The following is a 21448-nucleotide window of genomic DNA, read 5'->3' on the forward strand; positions in this document are numbered from 1 at the left end:
GTTCTATAAAGTTCTGAAGACCCTAGTAATACATGTATGAAGAATTTTAAAAGAGGATATAAACATAATGTCCAATTAGTACCTGTAGGCTAGAACTGTCACTTCATTGAAACAAAACCTTACCTGTGTCTTTTCAATAACATTCACTTATTTATCCAACAAATATGCTGTGAAATCCTACTCTCTATTGTGTGTTTCTTATGTAGCCCACTTTATTATATTAAGTAACATATTTAAAACATGATCAGTATATTTATGTTCTAAGTAATCTTTTGGAAGTTGTTTCTGTTTGTTGACATACTAAAATAAAGCTACTTTAAATATTCAAACTTCAAAAAGCAATTTTAAATTAATTAATTAAAAATTAGATAAACAGCATAATTTATTAATATGATAGACATCTATAGATATCCTTTTTTTCTTTGTTATTTGAAGAAATTATTTATTGTGGTCTCACTGCATATTGTTGAGATTGGAATGAGGATTCTCATGGATTCTCACAGTGTTACCAGAATTATTTCCTAAGTATTGGAAATCAAGACCAATTGATATTTAAAATTCTTGAGTGCTTTAACTTACCAGGATGAGAAACTTAATGAAGTCTAATCGCCTCCTCAATAGAACAGTTCTGTTCCATATATTTTCTATTCGTGACATGGACAATTCTGCCATCAGAAACATTGTTAACAAGTAAAAAAAAATAACCAACAGTTCATACCTTGTCCAAATCTGAAGTCAAACAGGTTAGAATCCAACTATAGTACATTCTTTCTTTGTAATCATTAGGTAAAGTTGGAACTAGAGATGATAATATTTATGAAAATCTTTCATATTTTGAGACATTCATTTCATTTCCCAAATAGAGCTGATTGTGTAGCAAGACTCATAAACTGACATTACAGGCAACTTCACAAATATGAAAAAGGTTTACAATGATACTGACAAATAAATTACTTTTCACTGCACATAATTAGGTATATACAGGATAATTTAACCAAATGGAATGATTGCTAATAATGAGTACTTAAAAATTATCATCAAATTTCCATGTTACCCAAGAGAAGATGATAAAAATAAATGGTGACATAAAAGCAAAATGTTTCTCTTTTTTACCCTCAACTCTTGAATATTTCACCAAAATATGTCACTGCATGTGCAAGTGATAGAAAGCTTTAATTCCAAAACCATTTCTCTAGATTACCAACAGATTTATATTCCTGGTGCCTTTTTACATGATCACAAGCCAAACAGGCATGTGATTCCCAAAATCGTGGAAGGTTTACGGTGAAATCCTTCCTCCAGTTAAAGTAGCTAAGGTATAACTTATTGTTCTTGTCGACTTCCTTCAGATATTTCGCTAACTCACTGGGTGAGTTATAATCTTCCACATGAATGAATGAATCTGCTGGAATGTAATTCTCATAGTTTTCCCTAGACGGTCCTAGAACAACAGGTACTGAGCCAGCCAAAAAAGCATTGTAGAGCTTTTCTGTGATGTAATCTTTGTGGATGGAGTTTTCAAAAGAAAGATAAAATTTACAAGTAGATATGGTCGGAATCAGATTTTTATCATTCACATATTCCCCGAATGCTTGCCCATAGGTGTGGATTTCAATACTCTTGCTTAGCTCGTTGTAATACTTGACCCTAGCATGTTCGGGATTCCAATTACTAACAACCCAGCACACTAACTTCTCTTTGCTTGGCACTTCAAATACAAAGGGGTTTGTGCTCACCGCCAAGAAGCCGTAAGGCACTTGGATATCTGAATCGCGGCGGTAGGTCAGAGTCAGGTTGAACAAGTGCTCAATGCCACTCTTTTGGGGAGTATGAGTTGGAGATTCCAAGTTCATCCAAATCCATTTCTGGAAAGGTGGTCTAGCCTGCTGAGGTAAATTAGTGAGATCCCAGCTAATGTCTCGGTGATGGATCAGGACGGCGTGAGACTTGTTGTACAACGACCTGTCAGTCGTGAGATGGCATCCTTGGATGTTGAACATTGCTTGGCAGGATGTGAGGTCAAAGGTCTGCCCAAATGGCCACACCCAGACCAGAATAGTAGTTTCGTTCAAATAATCGGTTTTGGTGGAAAAGAAGTTTTTCATTTTCAGTACGGAGCTGGCAGACTCCATTGGACTAAAGATCCAGCTGTTGGTGGGCTTGATATAAATTAACAGGCATGCCATGAAGCAGCCAAGGATAATGCAGACAATTAAAAATGGGCGGAGAATTCCTTTGGATGTTGATGTCATAATTTTTTCTGTGGAACACAGGGAGAGAGAAAGAGAGAGGAGAGAGAGGAAGAGTAAGGTTAAAGAGATCATATATACAGTTTATGAGAAACAGGTGGTACAGACTAAAATACTCCTCATAACAAATCAACAGCTATTCCTTTTCAGTGTTATCAAATACATGAGAAATAAAAATAATAGTTTTTGATTATGTCAAGAAACTGCTTCTAAACAAAGATTTCCTAGAACCCATTTTCTGCAAACAACTAATCAGAATTCGTCCTAAATTTGTTGGCAACTTTAAACCAATCTAAACTTCCTTCAACTTCATATGGACCTGTTTTAATTTTATTTGTTTGTAGTAACTTGACATGACACAAACGACAATATAATTAATATATTTAAGTATATTCAGTATACTTAGTGCATCCAGCATCTACAAGCATGTCATAATCACTGTATTTGCATTTATGTGGTATTGGGGCATGACAAAAGTTTTTCTTTGCAGTGGGTTGATATTAGTATCTCAAAAACAAAAAATAAATTCTCAAACAAACTTGAAAAAATATATTTCATGGAGAATAGTTTTGATCATGTGAATTAGCCCATTGTTATTACAGAGATCAGTCAAAAGTTAAATTTTTTAAAGTTTCCTCAAGGACTTTCTTCCTCTTTATGAAGAACAATACATACATGTAAAAAGTGATAGAATTATTTCATAATTAAATTCTTACTCATTTTCTGAAATCCATATTTATTTTTACCGAAATAATATGGCCTATCAATTTCATGGAAGCATTTTTTAAATCTTGGTCAAAACTAATAAATATAGGACATAAGATGTGTAATTTTCATTTTTTTATTTTTATTTTTTGTCGGTTGTGGGGGCTGAACTCTGGGCCTAAGTGCTGTCCCTCAGCTCTTCAGCTCAAGACTAGCGCCCTACCACTTGAGCCACAGCACCACTTCTGACTTTTTCTGTTTATGTGGTGCTGAGGAATCGAACCCAGGGCCTCATGCATGCGAAGCAAGCACTTTACCACTGAGCCAACTTTCCAGCCCCCAGATGTCTAAATTTCATAAAAAAGATATGAGTTACCCTCTTATTACCTAAATTTATGTGAACATTTAGAAAGCTTTATTTTGGGCTAGTTTTATTTAAAGCATATATTTTTTGAGTAGTAATGCTTTATTTTAAAAGTCCAAATATTACAAACATTTTAAATAGATGTAATTTAAGAGTAGGCCTATGGAAGTCTAATTACAACAGATCCTATAAGTTTAACTATTTAAGCAACTGTTTAATTTTTTCCAAACCCTAAGATCTACAGAAGAACACTAAATGAGTCTCCTTTTTATGGGAGTCTCCTTCTTATTTCCTTGACATTTTTATGACTTGTTTACTCATTTTATACCTCCTACCTTCAATATTTCACTGCTATTGGGGTCAATTACCACACAACAGGGGCAGTTATTCAAGAGCCCTGCTTTTGTGCAGAAACTGTCAGAAAAGTTTGGCCCTTAGAGCCAAGTTGATATTTTTTTGACAGCAAACTTTTCACCCATTCCTAATAACTAAAATTCAACTGGATACCCAACATGTCTTGAGCTATTAATCAATCACTCCAACCTACTTTTCAAGCACAATCAATGATGTTTCTGTACTTTTCAATCAGAGGCTGCAATGAATTTTCAGGGAAGTATAACAGTAAATGTTTTCAATTATTATTTATTTTATCATTATAACAAACTTTGTTCTTTAAGATAAATGATCTTTATAGAGTGCTACTATTTTGCAAACCATGCTTCTACATTTACACGTCTTTTAAAAATTAAAAAAAACTAGTTTTAAGTACTGTGAGAAAATACAAAGACTTTAGCTTTTAAGTCATTAGAATCTCCAGTGAGTGTATTTGTTGATAAGGCCTGATGTACAAAAATTACAGTTTTCCATTGAGAGATTAATTAATCCCCTTCTTCAAACATACTCTCCTCAATGTTGAAGAATAAAACAGAGCTTGATATATCAAATCGTAGATACACATGAAGGCATCTGGAAGAGAAGCATGAAACCTAGGGAGAGTAAGAAGCTTTTTCCAAGAGTGGTAATTCTATTCTAAACAAATTTTTTGAATTGGAGGAAAAGCAAAGGTTAATTTTCATTTTCAATGGAAAGAAACAGGAGTATGAAACAGAATAGAATTCAATACATGCCTTGCAAGTTTACTTTGGAATCCTGGGCTTGTACCTTGCCACTTACGTCATTATCCCTAAGGGGTGGCTATAAACTCATCTCTTCAGTGTCAGACAAGCAGTGGGAGAAGGAAGAAGATGCTTCCCCTATGCTATTAGGAATTTTTGAGTCAACATATTTGATGATCACTGGGCAAAATACTTACCATCTATATTTCATTTAGGTACATGGTTGATTCTTGACATGATGTTTCATAAACTCATACCAACTCCAAAAAGCAGAAATAAGTCAATGACAGATTAATAGGTAAATTTTGAAATAGGTTTATATTTAAAAGGTATTGTCATACATGGAAATCATTTGACTTATTTCTTATTAAGGAAGTTTATAAATTGTTTTAATTCCTGAATCACATTAAACATGATACACTGGCTGTTAGGTGGCAGATAAGAATAAGAGCTCTTTTTTTCCTTTTTTGTTGTTAGTTTAATATACTATGCGATTTTTAAAATTTGTTTTGTATGTTCTTCCTCCTGTGGTATACACCTGTTGTCACTGTGTTTGATTTTGGTACCTTGCATCTTGTATATATATTTATCTAATCTGGGGAGGGGAAGAGGAATATCAAAATGCTGAAACAAGGACACAGGATGACTCACTGCAGCAATGATACTGAGAGATGCTATGTTGGAAACGAAATTCACAACTTTGGAGGGAAAAAGTAGGGGTGACAAGAGGGGGGATAATAGGAGAAAAACAAAGAAGGGGGTAACAATGCTCCACAAGAAAAGTACTCATTACCTTATTGATGTAATTATAACCTCTTTATACAGAATCTTTACAAGAAAATATTTTTTTTAAAAAGAATGAGAACTATTATCTTTAGGAGAAATTATTGAATAATATATCTCTTTTTATTTCTTTATCATTTATCATATCTAGACCTACACTTATGTACAATATAAGTTCAAACTATAACTCATATATTTCTGAGTGAAATACAGGAAAAAGTCCTAATGAATGTAACCAAGGTCTTGTGTGTGTGTGTGTGTGTGAGAGAGAGAGAGAGAGAGAAAAAGAGAGGGAGAGAGAGAGAGGGAGAGAGAGAGAGAGAGAATATATTGGGGCTTGAACTTAGGACCTGTGTGCTGTCCTTGAGGTACTTTTCTTTCCTCTTTGCTCAAGGGTAGCACTCTACTACTTGAGCCATAGCTCCACTCCTCTTCTGGCATTTTTAGGGCATTTAATTGAATTAATTGGACTTTGCTGCTTGGGCTAGCTTGGAATCACAAACCTCAGATCTTAGTCTCCAGAGTATCTAGATTTACAGGTATGAAACATCTGAGCCTAGCACAGAGTCTTTTAATAATGTAATGAGCATGTTTTTTAAAGTTACTAGAAAATATCAAGTTTTGAAACATATGCAGAATATATTTGTCAGATTTAATAGCCTAGTTATACACTTCTTATTGTAGTACCCAAGTTTCCTGTTGGACAAGTTCTCTCATTTGAGAGAGAGTCTCTTTAGGACTACAAAGAAGATCTCCTCATCTTCCCTTCTATTTTCCATTAGTTGTAATTGGGTTTATTACTTGACACACGTCATCCCAAGTAAAAATGAAATCCATCCTAAGCAAACAGAAAATACAGTTGATATTCCTGCTCCCATTTACTTTCCTTTTGCAGAATCCATACATACAATGTAACTTTGCTCAACTATATTCGTAATTTTTGGCTTAAAAATAATACACTGCCTATCAATTCTCAAAATAGTTCCTAAACCATTTCACTTTATGTAAACCAGACTTTAAGTATTTGGCAGTGGTATCAGAATTGTGGCTATATAAATCTTTCTCTCTCTCTAACTACAACTATCTATCTATCTATCTGTACCTGTATATCTATCTCTATAGCTTTATATATCTATATAAATACAGATATATAGTTTTCTACATAGAGACAACAATATATAGAGTGATACTTATATATCTCTCTATATACAGGTATATAAATATATAAATAATTTTTTTAAATCAAGGAATAACTTGATTCTCCCATAGTCATTATCTCTTCATTTCATGGGATTAATTTGGGGATTATTCAAAGTCTTCTAAATAACACACAGAGCATTCATAGCATAAAGTGCCCTTGGTATTGTTTTCTTTTTTATCATTGTTTTATTGTGCTTTTACTCCTCCCTCCAATTTTTATGCCGAGAACTCTCACAAGATTAAAAGCAAAAGCTTTATCCTCTTACTGGCATGGGACCCAGTGATACTCTACGTTGTACTTACACACTTTACATACCTAACATTATTTTCAAACATCACCTTGAAACTTCCAATTCTGTAGAGCTTTCTCATGGACATTATGGCTATTAGTTCCCACACTTCTTCCCTTTAGATGTTGAGCCAACTGCCTCCTCCTGCCTTGGGAGAGATGCCATTTATTTTTTGGCAAAAAGACACTGGTTGATCCCTGGAATGCTATCAAATGTGTGTGTGTGTGTGTGTGTGAGAACACACATTTGATCTTCCATCAAAGATCCTTTATTATATTCTCTGCTATTTCTAGGGCTAAGCTTTTGTTTTAAGCTTTCTCGCACTCTGGGGAAGTTGCCAGTTTTGGTCACTGAGGCTTTTCTTGAATTTTCCTGAGAGCACTCTCTTGCACATAACAACAGTTCCCTGACCTGTTGTTCCAGTGGCTTCATCCTAGATGCTCCAATGAATGGTTTTTTTTTCTTCTTTCATTTCAGCCTCAGATATTCATTTCCATTGATGAGAGAGCCACCAATTGCCTTTTTTTCTCCTGCGCTAAAAATTCTTTTACATTGTCTTAGAAATTTTCTTTTCAATTCAGAGCTTAACCTCTTTTAGTTTGGTCTTTCATCTGCTCTCTGCTCAATCACTAGTTCTTAATCTTTGCCTTTATTCACCATGGAGCTCTCTTTACCAGCTTCAGATATAGCTAGCCAGAGCAATCAGGTGTTCTTTGGCTCAAGGTTCACTTCCCACAGGAGAAGCCACAGACAGGCCTGGGGCGGGCATTTGTGCCATTTTCCTAGAACTGCTGCCCTTTGGGCCAATAATCTTTCAGAACTGTGAACACCAACATTTGCTGCTAGCATTTTCAGGATTTTTGAAACTCGTTGCAGCCAGTCAATAAAAGCCAAAGGAAATGTTAAACACAGCACAAGACACACAGAAACTATCTTTGCCTCCTTATATATTGACCCACCATCCCCAACCAGAGTTTCTGAAAGAATATCTTGTTACCATTTTTTATTTTCTTTCACATAGGCTAGTCTCAAATTGTGATCCTTCAATCTCTGCCTCGTGAGTGGAATGAATAGGTACATACCACCAAGCTTGACATATATTTCTGATATTAAAAACAGAACCTAATTCCTTCCAAATAACAAGGTAATATATGAAACTCGGTCCATTCTCATGGAAGTTTATCTGTCCTTTATATTCACATACAACCCAGAATCAAATCGTTCATTTTCTAAATGTTCCTTGCTTTAGCTGACTTCTCAGTATTTTCCTAAAGGAAACATTTGCTATTTCTTGTAGGGAATACTGGCATGCTGAACTTGGAACTTAGTCTTTAAAATTTATTTTTAACTGACACTGGGCTTGGATATGATCAGTGGGCAGAGTGCTTGCTTAGTAACTGCAAGCCCCTGAGTTCAAGGCCCAGTGCTACTAGAAAGAAAAGTACTTCCATTTTTAAACTAATACAAAAAGACATAACAATTTTACACATTTATACTATGTAGTATTCATCATGTGATGTTTAAATCAAGTTAAAGCTGTTTTCTGAAATGTTTCTCATTTTGTCATGTTGAAAACATCCCAAATCCCACTTTCTAGTCTTTGCTTGGTACAATTCATTAGTGCAATCTATGATCACTACAGATAGTACACCTGTAGACACAGACAGTACTGACCAACAGTACCCCAGAGCTTCTTGCTCCTGTCTTATTGTTTGTTACCAACCCATCAACCTTTCTCCTGACTACTCTTCTCTGTACTTCCTCTGAAAAATCATTCTCTCAATGTCTATGAAATCAACTATTTTTGTATACCATATATGAGTGAGATCCTGTGACAGTTATCTTTCTGCTTGTACTTACTTTTGATCTTTTCAACTTTTTCCCAGTGCCAAACACCCATAGACCTTAAGGAAGGACACTCTCCCCTAGGCCAGAAGCAATCAGCATCAGCATTGTGGGAGGGAGCTTGATACTACACACACACACACACACACACACACACAGGACTATATATTACATGTTCTTGTTCAAAAGTTATGATCATGATAATAACAATAATAATGAAATAATAATTGCTCATGTATGGGAAAAGGGGGGACTATTGGTAAACAGGAAGAGGAAAGAAAAGGATACTGAGGGGTGAAGAGGATTGAAATACTATGTATATATATTATACACACATATATAATACACACACACACACACACACACATATATATATACTTGTAGACAGACATGGTGTGAGAGAGCAAAAATGGTAGAAATGGAGATCAAAGTTTATAAATTACAAAGAATTTTATAAATTATATTAAGGAAATTATATTTTATGACATATACAACTCTGCAGTCACTTTTTTTTCTTTTTTGAACAAACTTGATTCATGAACACTGCTCTCTACTCTCATTCTAGAAATGAATGGCCAGGAACAATGAGATATGGACTAACATTTTGGATAATTCTTCTCATAGTAAGATAGTAAGTAAAGAAAGGACGGGGTAAACAATGTTTGACAAGAAATGTACTCATTACCTTACTCATGTAACCGTAATACCCCTGTATAGCATCTTTACAATACAATAATTTTTTAATAAAAGAAAGGAAACTCAGAGCATAGCAAGGACCTAGCTTTGTTTTTGTTTTATTATTACGGTGTTGATAAGGCAATGCCAGTAGCAGCAGGTTTTAATAATGATGTAATTGTTGATCCAAGGCCTTGGTGAGAGTTGTGTTCCCTGTGAGCAACGTTCTTTTCCTGATGAGTTCTTTACATGCTGCTTGTTGAGTCAACTCTGAAAATTAACTCATCTCCAAGGGCCAAGAAGCCTATAACAATACCAATATGTTTAAGTAAGAGCTTCAGTTGCATATCAATGTTTTTCATGAAATGTTATCCTGTAAAATTTTAAACATTTTACATCTATTGACTTTAAACATTACTTAAAACAGAACAAAGAATTCCTTCTGCATATTTTTTATATTCTAAATTTTCTGACTTTCACTACTATATAAAGTCATATATTTGGAAAGTATAGTATCCGAATCAAACTTCTAATAAAACAGCTTTGAATTTGTGGAGATGCTGACCTATCTCTTAGAATATTTTCTTTCATTTTGTAGTAATTTCCTTCATATGTAGTAATACCAGAAGCATTACTGGGTAAAAGTAAATCTACATTCTTTTGCTAACATAGAATCCAGTAAATCTACATTCTTTTGCTAACATAGAATCCTTTCTCTTTTAGGATGTGGTGATTAATTTTATGAGTTTGTTTAAGCCATAGTATGTCCAGTTTGATGGTTCAACATTTCTGAGACCCTGGCTGCAGGTGTTTGTGGATCAGGTTAGCATTGAACTGGTGGGCTGAGTAGGGCTATTGACTCTTACAAATGTGTTTGGTATCAAGTCTGCTGAGAGCCTGAATAGAGGAAAAAGATGAAGGAAAGCAAAAGTTATTGCCAAATGAATGACTTGGAACATAGATTTGGCCCTCATTGGCCCTCTGAGCTACTGGCCTTCAGACAACTGGCTGTCTGTGGTATTCTAAATATACCATTGACATACATGTCCACAGTTTGTAGATAGAAGATGTATGTGTGTGTGTGTGTGTGTGTGTGTGTGTGTGTGTGCGCGCGCGCATGCACATGCACATTAGTACTAGAGCTTGAACTGAGGACCTGACTGGTGTTCCTTACCTTTTACGCTCAAGGCTGGTGCTCTGCTATTTGAGCCTCATCTCCACTTCTTTGCCAGACCTGGAGCTTGAATTCAGGGGTCTGGGTACTGTCCCTGAGCTTTTCCAATAAAGCTAGGGCTCTAGCAATTTGAGCCACAGTTCCATTTCTGGCTTCTTGATAGTTGGAGATAAGAGCTTCACAGACTTCCCTGCTCAGGCTGGCTTTGAACCAAGATCATCAGATCTCAGCCTTCTGAGTAGATAGCTTACAGGTGTGAGCCACAGCATCTGGTTTATAGCCTTTTTATAGTGTCTTTAAAAAGTACTTAGTAAAAGCGGGGACTGAGATACAAAGATACCTTCCATATTTTTTCTTTTGGTGATTAATTGGAAATAAAACTCTCATAGACTTTTAAACCACAATTCTCAGATCTCAGCATCTTGAGTAGCTGGGATTATAGGCATATGTTATTGGTACCTGAATCAGCTATATAAGACTTTAATCTCTGTGTTTATATTTTATTTTGTTTTTTTTTGGGGGTCCGGTCGTGGGGCCTGAACTCTGGGCCTGGGCGCTGTCCCTCAGCTCTTCAGCTCAAGGCTAGCGCTCTACCACCTGAGCCACAGCACCACTTCCGGCTTTTTTCTTTTTGCTTATGTGGTGCTGAGGAATCGAACCCAGGACCTCGAGCATGCAAGGCAAGTGCTCTACCACTGAGCCACCTTCCCAGCCCTCTGTGTTTATATTTTAAAATAAAATAAACCTCCTTATAAAATATATGATATGCCATAGTTATATTTCATAAAGGAGTTTATATATAAATGCATATGTACATTATATTTTATAAAGAAGTATATATATGTTACATTTATAAACATGTATATATGTATATAATATACATGCATATATAGAACATATACATATGTATATATGTGTATATATAACATATATGTATATATAGAATATTTGTTTATGTATATATAAAGTATCTCCATACATATGCATATATACATATTTGTTTTCATGTGTCATTGCCTTCCATTGGTTCAGATTCTCTAAAGAGCTATGCATTATACATAGTTACAAGCTAAATACTATCACATGTATAAGAGGATGATGACAGAATATAAGGACAATGCTGTGGTGTATAAGAATCTACCTATTGGGGTAAACACTGCATCAGAGGTGGTATTGCCATGACAATGATTAGATCAGACTAATTTCACAGCTGGTCATACTTTGAACATGTGTGCAACTAATTAGTATCAGCTTTCTTGAGACTGAATAAAACTAAATCATTGTTGTTCATGAGGAGCTCCTGAAACTTCAGGTTAAATTTACAATCACAGAAAAATCAAGTAAGAACTGAACCAGGAAGAATGAGTGACAAAGAAGTCAAAAGCCTCAGACATGGAAATGATAAAAATTATACCTAAAGATTGGTTAAGGACAAAGCAAATGTAATGAAGTGGCACCTGAGTAATCTGAAAAAAGTACCAGCTAGTGTACTTTCTTAAAAGAAAATGACAAAGTAATGGACTTTCTTAAAAGAAATGATATTATTAGAATAAAGGTGAAAAAGGTAAGTTTAGAAATAAAAACAAAACAATTATGATGAGGAGGTAACATTAGTCTTAGAGACACAAATACCCTCTGTTCAGTCTGGAGGCAGGGAGTGGTGTTTTATCAGGAAATTCATTGGTTCCTTTGGGTTCTTTCTTTATAGCTTAAACAATGCATCCTCAAGGTCATCTAACCCTTTTGGTCACATTTCATGCCTAATCAGCAATCTCTTGGCTATTCATTTTACCCAGTAGTTAAGTACCTAGAAGAAAATACCATGTTTTGTGAACATAATAGAGCAAATGAGCTCACAAACAAGAGAATACATCAGCCGAGAAAACTTGTTGCCTTCCATCCACCGCTGTGGAAAAGCTATTTGTTCTTCTTTGTAAGGCTCAGTCCTTTATTAAATTCTGGAATATAAATAAGGAAGGTCAGTTATACCATTAATTAGCCTTTGTTTTTCCTGTACTGATAATTTCTATCTTTCTATTGTTTTCTTCAACAAAATTTAAGTAAAATATCAGTTCCTTTTTTCTTAAGAATCTCCACTATCCCCAACAGTGCTCTACTCTTTTTTTTTTTTTTCTGTCTTTGTAAACAGGTGCATACCTGTCCAGGACTCCAATTAGAATCTTACTTCTTCAAGCCTCTTAAATCCTACATCTAAATTATTTCTACCTTTAATCCATGAAGTGCTGTAATAATTTTACAGTCTTCTTCCCTTTCTTCATCCTATTTGGAACTAAATCCTGTTTCAGTACCTGTTATTTTCTGGATTATTGTAATGAACTGTTGAGTTTTATAATTTATGCTAATGTGATTTTCCTCTACTACACAGTAAACAATGAACCTTGATTGATATTTTTTCCTTTCATTTTCTCCCCCTCTTAAAAAATTATACTTTTAAAATGGAGGTAACAATGCTCGATAGGAAATGTACTCATTACCTTACTCATGTAACAGTAACCCCTATGTACACTATTTTTACAACAAAAAAACATAAAAAAAGAATTAAAGCAACAATTCTGTTTCATCCTAAAGAAACAAGGATGAAGGTCCTAGAGAGGAAGGAAGAAAGTCTAATCTTGTAAACCACCATAACTTGACTTCCAGGCAAACAGACTAATAAAATCTGTTGGAATGTCTTTTCTTATCTACAAAATACTTTGAGGAGGAACTACCTGATGTAAGATTGCTCACAGTAAGCAAACCTCAAATTTGGTAGATTTACAAGGCATGGTTTTCTGGAGAAATTATAAAATTGAAATACATTTAAAGTTGAATGCTTCCTTCTGTGCCAGGTGACCATGGGAATTTTTATAATTCCATAGACCAGAGACTCAGCTACTAGTAGTAGGTTGTTTTAGAGTCTATCTGCCTCTTCATCAATTGCATCCAAAAATTATTAATTTTGGGCTAGGAAGGTGGCTCAGTGGTAGACTGCTTGCCTTGCATGCATGAGGCCCTGGGTTCGATTCCTCAGCACCACATAAGCAGAAAAAAAAAGCTGGAAGAGGGGCTGTGGCTCAAGTGGTAAAGCACTCGCCTTGAGCTAAAGAGCTGAGGGACAGCGCTCAGGCCCAGAGTTCAGGCCCCATAACCAGACACCCCCCCAAAATTATTAATTTTATGTATTCATATTGGGGAAATTACTTATTGCACTTTTAAGTCAAATAAAAATTAATTTTTTCATTTAATTCATCAAAATCTAATTTAAATTAACTTTCACTTAATTTATTTCAATTTTATTTGCTAAAATTACCCTGTAATTTTTCTTGTTATGTTTTTGCTGTTATACTAACAGATTTCTTTATTTAGACTTTCTGTGAAGTGTGAGTATAACATTACTTTTCAAATGGACAGTTTAAAGATCTAATTCTATTAAATTGGAATCCCATCCTTACAATCTCATTTGACTTTAAATACTTCTTTAGGTACTCCATCCCAGTATAGAGCCATAGTAAAGGTTGAGTTTCAACAAACAAATTTGATGGGGAGATTGATTCTAGCCATCATAGGAGGTAATGTTGTAACTGATGTATATTTGTTTGTTCATTTGTTCATTTGGTGAGGGTACTAGGGTATGAAATTAAGGGCCTTGAGCTTGCTCCACTGTCTTGCTCATCTACCTCTTGAGCCATCTACCACTTGCTCATCTACCAACTGTTAATTGGAGATGAGGTCTCATATGCTTTTCTGTTTGATCTGGCTTTGAACTGACAATGTCCAGGACTCAGCCTCTAGAATAGTTAGGATTACAGGCTTGAACCACATGTGCCTGGCTTGTAAGTGATAATTTTAAGGGGAAACATACAAGCATACAAAGTTAGACCAGATGGAAGTGGTATAAGAGCAACGTCAGTGAAGATTAGCATGTTTGCTTTCCCTGTTATTTTAACAAGCAGTGTATGCAGTTGCTAGATGCAATAGATCATGCCTGGAATCCTAGCTTCTCTGGAGGATGAGCCTGGGAGGATTTTTACTTGAGGCAACTCTGGGTACAAAGTGAGAAACTAATTTAACCAATAAAATAAAAACAATAAAAAGCCTGGCATTCCCCTGTCATTCCAGCTACACAGCAGGCCTTAAACTGTCCATGCTTGAACTGTTCCTTTGAAAAATAAGAACGTCTATGTACATGCCTGATTTTATATATATATATATATATATATATATATATATATATATATATATTTTTTTTTCTTTGGTTTATTATGTTGTTGCTATATTTGTACATATAAAATGCATCAATATACACACATTACACAGACATTCCCTGGTACATCAGTAAGTATGACCTCTAAGTATGTGGCTTAAGTAAAACATTTCCTTACTGAATATAAATTGTCATCTGAAGCAGAAAAATGACAAAGCTACACTACCTCTGAGAGAAAGAGTTGTAAGAACTTTTACCTGGGTAACTCAGTCACTTTCTATGATCACCTTTCTCAGAAAGAAAGTGTTACTTGCTTTATGAATGTGTCACTACTTGGTACTGGCCACGATGCAAAAAGCAATCTGCTCCATTTTAATTTGATTTTGTTCCATCTCTAGAAGTAATTACTGGACAATTATTTTGTCATAAGCTCGATGCTCAGTAGGCAATTCTGGCTCCATGAGATTAAGAAACTAATTTTCTCTGATGTGTTTTGCCCCTCTTTGACCTTCACTTTGCAAAAACATATTATTTTTTAGATTTTCACTTTAGGAACAGGCAAATTTTCAGTCATTTGCACTGTGTTAATTTTCGTTATGTACTAAAATTCCATAATTTCTCCTTTCAGCTGGCATACTAGCTTTCTGAAAGCTTCACATATGACAAATTTTCCATTAAAGCATTTTAAGTTGATGTATTTGTGAAGTGATGCATACTTAATGTAAGGAAACTTTGTAAAGAACTTATAAACATAAAGAAATAGAAGTGGTTAAAGGAACAAATTCTTTGGAGTAACAGATGCCTTTAAAAACAACTGTGGATTCCATCAACTGGGCCTTAGATTGTCACTTTTTCTTTGGTTCTGCTTCTTTGAGAACCTAAGCTGTAGGAACCATGAAACAAGTTGGTTTTAACTTTGTCTTCTTTGTGCCTAGCAGAATTAATGGTCCATAGAAGACATAAATATCTATTGAAAAAATATCTAAATGTGTAAGTATTTGGTTAATAAGTGACTAAAAATGCAAGTGAATTTTCTGTCTCATAGTAATTTTTCTTTCATTATTCAGTACAGGAAAACTCAGCATCCGTGATCACTTGCAATGTGGGGTGACAATAGCCAAGAGGCTAATATTTGGAAATGTTTAACTGTAACCATTTATTTGTACTGAGAGAGTGGGATTTCTGCTCTTTAAGGTATAAAATAAGACCTGGATCTTTAGATAGAAAGGTATTTCTATTGTGTGATTTTCAGGTAAGGTCCTGAACTAACTTTGCCTTGGTTGAGCTTTAACTGTGATTCTCCTGTCCCCATATCTTAAGTAGATGGGTTTATAGGCACCGGCCACTAATATTGCCCAAAGAGACTTTTTTTTTCAGTTGGTTGCTAATGCTGTACAATCAAAATGCACATGATATCCTTAAAGAAAAATATATAACTATTTTGCCACATGATCCAATGATCATATGATAGATCATAGATAACTGTGTAAAGCAAATACAGTCATAGCTCAAAAGCCAAATTTACATGTGCCATATGAAAAATGTGATTGATACTTTTTCCTTGGGCTTGTAATATTTAATACTATTAGATAGCATGCATAATTCTTTCTTTTACACCAGTTAAACAGTAAGTCAAGTGAAGAATTGAGACTGACAAAGCTTAGAACTTGCTTTTCTTTAATTAATTGATGATTGCCAGGTAGTTGACAACAGAAACATTTTAAAACTTGATTATTTATGTTAATGATACTAAAATGATCAAGAAGTATTTTTTTCATGACTGAGAGATGTATTTGATCATCATATCTTTGTAGATGTATAGAAGAGCTTGATTATATATTGAAATAAGCATAAAAGTTAAATTATTACTAACATCACAGGTTTAATGACATTGTAGAAACTATAAATTCTGTACAAGTAATATATACTGGAAAATGAAAATAATGCTTCAGGTTGGGGATGGGAAGGGAATAACGAACAAGGGTGATAGAAGAGGTAACATTGATCAAGATACATTGTACTTGTAATCAGATTTACAGAACTATAATCCCTTTGTACAACTGTTTAACCATACTTTTTGAATTTAATTTTATTGTCAAGGTGGTGTACAAAGTGTTTAGTTATATACATAAGGCAGTGAGTACATTTCTTGTCGAACATTGTTACCTCCTCCCTCATTTTTCTCCCACTTTCCCTCCCCTCAATCCCCCAAGTTGTAAATTTCTTGAAAAAAATGTCAAGAGCACAAAGAATAATAATAAAAATAGAAGTCCTTCATGATATGAATAAAAAAAGATTACTACCAAGAATCACATCTCTTCTGGCAAAAAAAGTCTTCATTAATTGTTCCCAGAGGGCTTAGTATTTTTCTTTAATAAAAGAATAATAATTAAGAAAATAACTAGTGCTATTGAACACTTAATATGACCAACTGTATGACAAGGACCTTATTAAACACTGTCTAAAGACTGAGACAATTGTAGATGAGAGGTAATTGCTACTATGGTTCTCTCATTTAACCCTAGTGATCTTATGCAATGAGAAAAGTTCATTAATTTGGTGAAAGTGGAGTAATAGTTTGAATATAAAATGTGTCCATTAGGCTCATGTATGGAATGATTACAGCTCAGCTGGTGGGCCTATTTTGGGAGAGTCTAGGAACTCTGGGGAGTAGGAGCTCATTGAGGAAGTAGATCCCTGATGGGATGAATATGTTGGTTATTTGTGGCTTCTAATCTCTTGTATTTTGCTTCCTGTTCTCCATAAGTGAAGAAACAACTCCACCACAAACTCCTGCCACCGTGATGTTCTGCCGAAGCATTTAGGGTTACAAACCTGGACTGAACCTTCTGGAACTAAGGCAAGATAAATCTTCCCTCCTGTAAATATATTGTGATCATTATTTTGCTCACAGCAGTGAAAAGCCTAGCAACACAATCATAAGAACTAATATTTTAATTAGTTAACTTGGGATACAGACCACGAGTTAGTTTCATGTAGCTCTCAGGCACCGTGCTTGAGTAAGGCCTAGGAAAAATGATGCCTGTTCTACTGCTTTCTTACATAGTAGTTTTAGCTTGTTTGCTGTGACTTAGTTTTTCATTTCTAAACAGAATGAAAATATCTTATCCAGAAAGGTGGTTGTTGTAAGAAATATAAAGTGAGGTGTAACACAGCCATAGTATTAAAAGTATTTATGATTTTTTTTGTTTGGAATTGTCCTAGCTGTTTTGTGTAATTGCATGGATGAGGTAAATAGGCTAAAAGATTTTAGAGAAATTAAAATAGAAAAGACGAATGTAATTTTAAGATTAGTTGTCATTTTGAAAGAAGATTTTTAAGTGCATTTATTCTTTTGTAACTTAAGATTTTTAGACAAAAGAAAGCGCCCTGAAGACTTTTTTTGCCAGAAGAGATGTGATTCTTGGTAGCCTAAGTGGAGAGTGATGGATAGTTTAAGCTAATATTAAAAACAGGAAAACAATGTACAAACCATAGGGACAGACAAAGTGAACATGACCTATTCAGCCAAATACCTAACATCTTTGAGGACAGTTCTTTGGTCAAGCATACATAGTATGGGTAGGATGCAAAATTATCTGGAAGTTTATCAGAGGAGACTGTCTAAATGTGAACCTGTTTGCCTCAAGTAGTCCTGTAGCTAACTGTTGAAAGATGACTGTTCCTTTTCAAGATTTCACTAGACTACTTCAATGAAGAAGTACCCTCCCCCAACTCTGGGCCTAGGTACTCTCCCTGGGGTCCTTTTGCTCAAAGATAGTGCTCTACCACTTTGAGCCACAGTGCCACTTCTGGTTTTCTAGTGATTTATTTATTTATTTATTTATATTTTTAATTGTTATTAGTCATGGGTCTTGAACTCTGGGCTTGGGTGCTGTCCCTGAGCTCTCTAGCTCAAGGCTAGCATTCTACCACTTGAGCCACAGTGCCACTTCTGGTTTTCTGGTGGTTAATTTGAGATAAGAGCCTCACAGATTTCCTGCCTGGGCTGGCTTTGAACTCTGATCCTCAGATCTCAGCCTCCAGAAGAGCTAGGAGTATAGATGTGAGCCACTGGTGCCTGGCTCTAGTGCTTTATTAGAGGTAAGAGTCTCATGGACTTTCCTGCCTGGGCTGGCATCAAACCACAATCCTCAGATCTTAGCTTTCTGAGTCTCTAGGATTACAGGTCTGAGCCATCAGTGCCCAACTAAGAAGGCTTTTTAAAAGATATAATTTCTATCTTTCTTGTAATTTGAAACCATTTATTTTTTATTGTTTCTATTTAGATGGAAAACATCTGGTCAACCTTTAAAAAAAGCTTTTATTATCCTTGAAAACAGTTATTAACAACCCTCAGTTTGGAGTAATGTAAAGTTTCGTTAACATCTCTTTATAACTAGGTACTGCCCCTGAAATACCAAGCTGTGACTATTAGACATTGATTTTGCCTTATTTTGTAGCAGTGATGAAAAGTTTGCTCTTATTTTAATCACATCTCTGTGTCATTAGTTAGAAACATGTTGCTTGTAAGTCTTTAAGGTGTGACAGGGAGTGGTTTGAGACTGTGAAGGAGTATGAGGAGATTATCATGGGTTAGATTCTATAGTTCCTGTCTTAACCAATAGGAAAAATAATTCTTTATATTTTGCAGTCCCCATAAATATTTTTGTATTTCTAACATAATAAAAATTCATGTTTTTTTAGAAAAAAATCTAAAAAAATTAACATAAATAAATTATTAATTACTTCGTTATGCAAAAAGTTTCTTAAGAAGAAGTGTTACTAACATTAATATGACTAGACACCTTTTTTAAACTCGGTGCTTTTGTCTGTGGTGTAACAAGATAGTAGGCTTTATGAAACAGTGGCAGAAAAAACAAAAGAAAATCTGTAGAAATTTATCTTAACTGTCCATAATTCATGTTAAATAATCATATTGTATTTATAAAAGACCAGGTGTCTCAGCTTGCCTAATTCATGCCTTTGTAAGAAAGAAGTAAGAATATTTTTCAGACAAAATAGTCATCATTTTTTTCTTTTGTTTGTGTTGAATAGACCTTAATTGAAGCAAGAATATGAATCAAGGAAATGTCTGGTGAATTGAGAGGACATGCTCAAGTTCCAGTTCCCGCTGTGAAGAGCAAAGTAAATATACCTTCTATGTGGTAGATATGTTAATTTGTTCAGTACATGATTAATTCACCTTCATATTGAGTACTGTACAAGTCACTGCTGACACAGGACCTACAGAAGATTGACACATGTCTTATGTAGCTAATATGATAGTAGTGGATGGCAGGAGATATCATAATGGCAAAAAATAAGATGTTATCATTTAAGGAAAATTGTTTTAAAAATAAAATAAAGCATAGTGCTAGAGAATGACTGATGCTAACAGAAAAAAAGATGATATGCAGAGATTTGGGGTAAAATTTAAATGACAAATCTAAGAAAGAACAACCAATGAAAGGAGAAAAATGCCATTCAGACAGGACAGAGTAGTGCAAACCTATGCAGCTCTCTGTCTGTTATTTCTCACAAAGAGAGCATGGCCCACTCATTTCCACCTGTCCAAAGTCAATTCTCCAATTTTATAAAAATTCTTTCCCCAAAGTACATAGTTATGCAATTCATTTCTAATCCATTAATGCTTTTCTCTTTCACATCAAAAAAGGATTTTAATGGTATTAGGAAACACCACACCTAATTTTATTTTACAAAAATATTTACATATGGCTTTCTCATATTTTCAGAGGAATGAGAGGATTGTGTCTCTTGATTTGTTTTCCTAATGTCAATCCTTTTTGGAAAATGGTATTGACAAAAGTAGGAATTTTGCAGTTTATTGAAAATCCATGAGTATATTTCACCTGGCCATGGAACTGTGACTTAATAGATTATCTGTATATAACAGTTTTATATATATATATATAAAGAATGTCACTAAAGATACATGAAAAATCTTGAAAAGAAGTAAGGAAAGTATGGTAAACTGTGAAGAAGGCAGATCTGCTTGATTGAGTCTGCTGAGCATCATATGGTAACATCTTAGTCTCTAGTATTAACAGACTCTATATCTGAGCTGTCTCACTCTTAAACTACAAATGATTCTTTTGTTGTTGTTTGTTTTTTTCTTTCTTCACAAAAGGGTTCCTTTCCCTTCTGTGTTTACTTTTGGATGAGATCTCTAGACATTGGTGGCATTATATAGAAACTCACATTATGGGAAGTTTTAAGTTTTAAGACATGAAGGGAAAATATTACAAGGGCCATGTAGCTAATTAGCTAAGCTACACAAATCTCAGTGGCATGGTGCTGCTTTGTTAAAACAGAGCCCAAAGAATCACTTGGAGTTGTTTTGAGATCTATGAACAATCCCAGACAAGCATTTTGTCAGACATACAAATGAACATGGTGATGAGGGTTTTCTCAAGAGAAAATCTTTCACTCATGTTAACTTTACCAATTACAATGGACATCTATATTTGTGTTTTTCAAAATATTTATGTAAAAGTTTTTGGAAGATATGTATACCATGAAGGTGGAGTCTTCGTTAATGGCATTAGTGCTATAATAAAGGGTTTCCCAGAGAATTCTGTTTAGGCCAAATAAGGATCCAACCAAAGAGGCAGTTCTCATAATAAACCAACCTGGCTCCTGCCAGGGTTTGGGACTTTCGGTTTCTAGAATTCTGAGAAATAAATTTTGTTTGATTAAGCCATCCAGTCTATAATAATTTATTATAGAAGCTGATAATAGGGCACTGATATTTTTAGGGAATAATAATTATCAAATGGTGGCTAACTAGAAAAATATCTTAAATATTAGAAAAATAACTTTT

At 34.6% G+C, this 21448-nt stretch overlaps 1 protein-coding gene across 1 annotated transcript in view; it reads right to left on the reverse strand.

The window, feature by feature from the left end:
* Nucleotides 1-480: 480 nt before the first annotated feature.
* The window catches only part of Fut9 (fucosyltransferase 9 (alpha (1,3) fucosyltransferase)), a 150815-nt gene continuing 129847 nt past the window's right edge, over nucleotides 481-21448 (reverse strand). Inside the window, exon 3 of the mRNA XM_013016649.1 lies at nucleotides 481-2260. Within this exon, the coding sequence (XP_012872103.1) occupies nucleotides 1173-2252 (1080 nt within the window). The 5' untranslated portion in view covers nucleotides 2253-2260 and the 3' untranslated portion in view covers nucleotides 481-1172. The remainder of the gene's footprint in view (nucleotides 2261-21448) is intronic.

This window comes from Dipodomys ordii, unplaced genomic scaffold (assembly GCF_000151885.1).
Source record: "Dipodomys ordii isolate 6190 unplaced genomic scaffold, Dord_2.0 Scaffold32, whole genome shotgun sequence".
Classification (NCBI taxonomy): Eukaryota; Metazoa; Chordata; class Mammalia; order Rodentia; family Heteromyidae; genus Dipodomys; species Dipodomys ordii.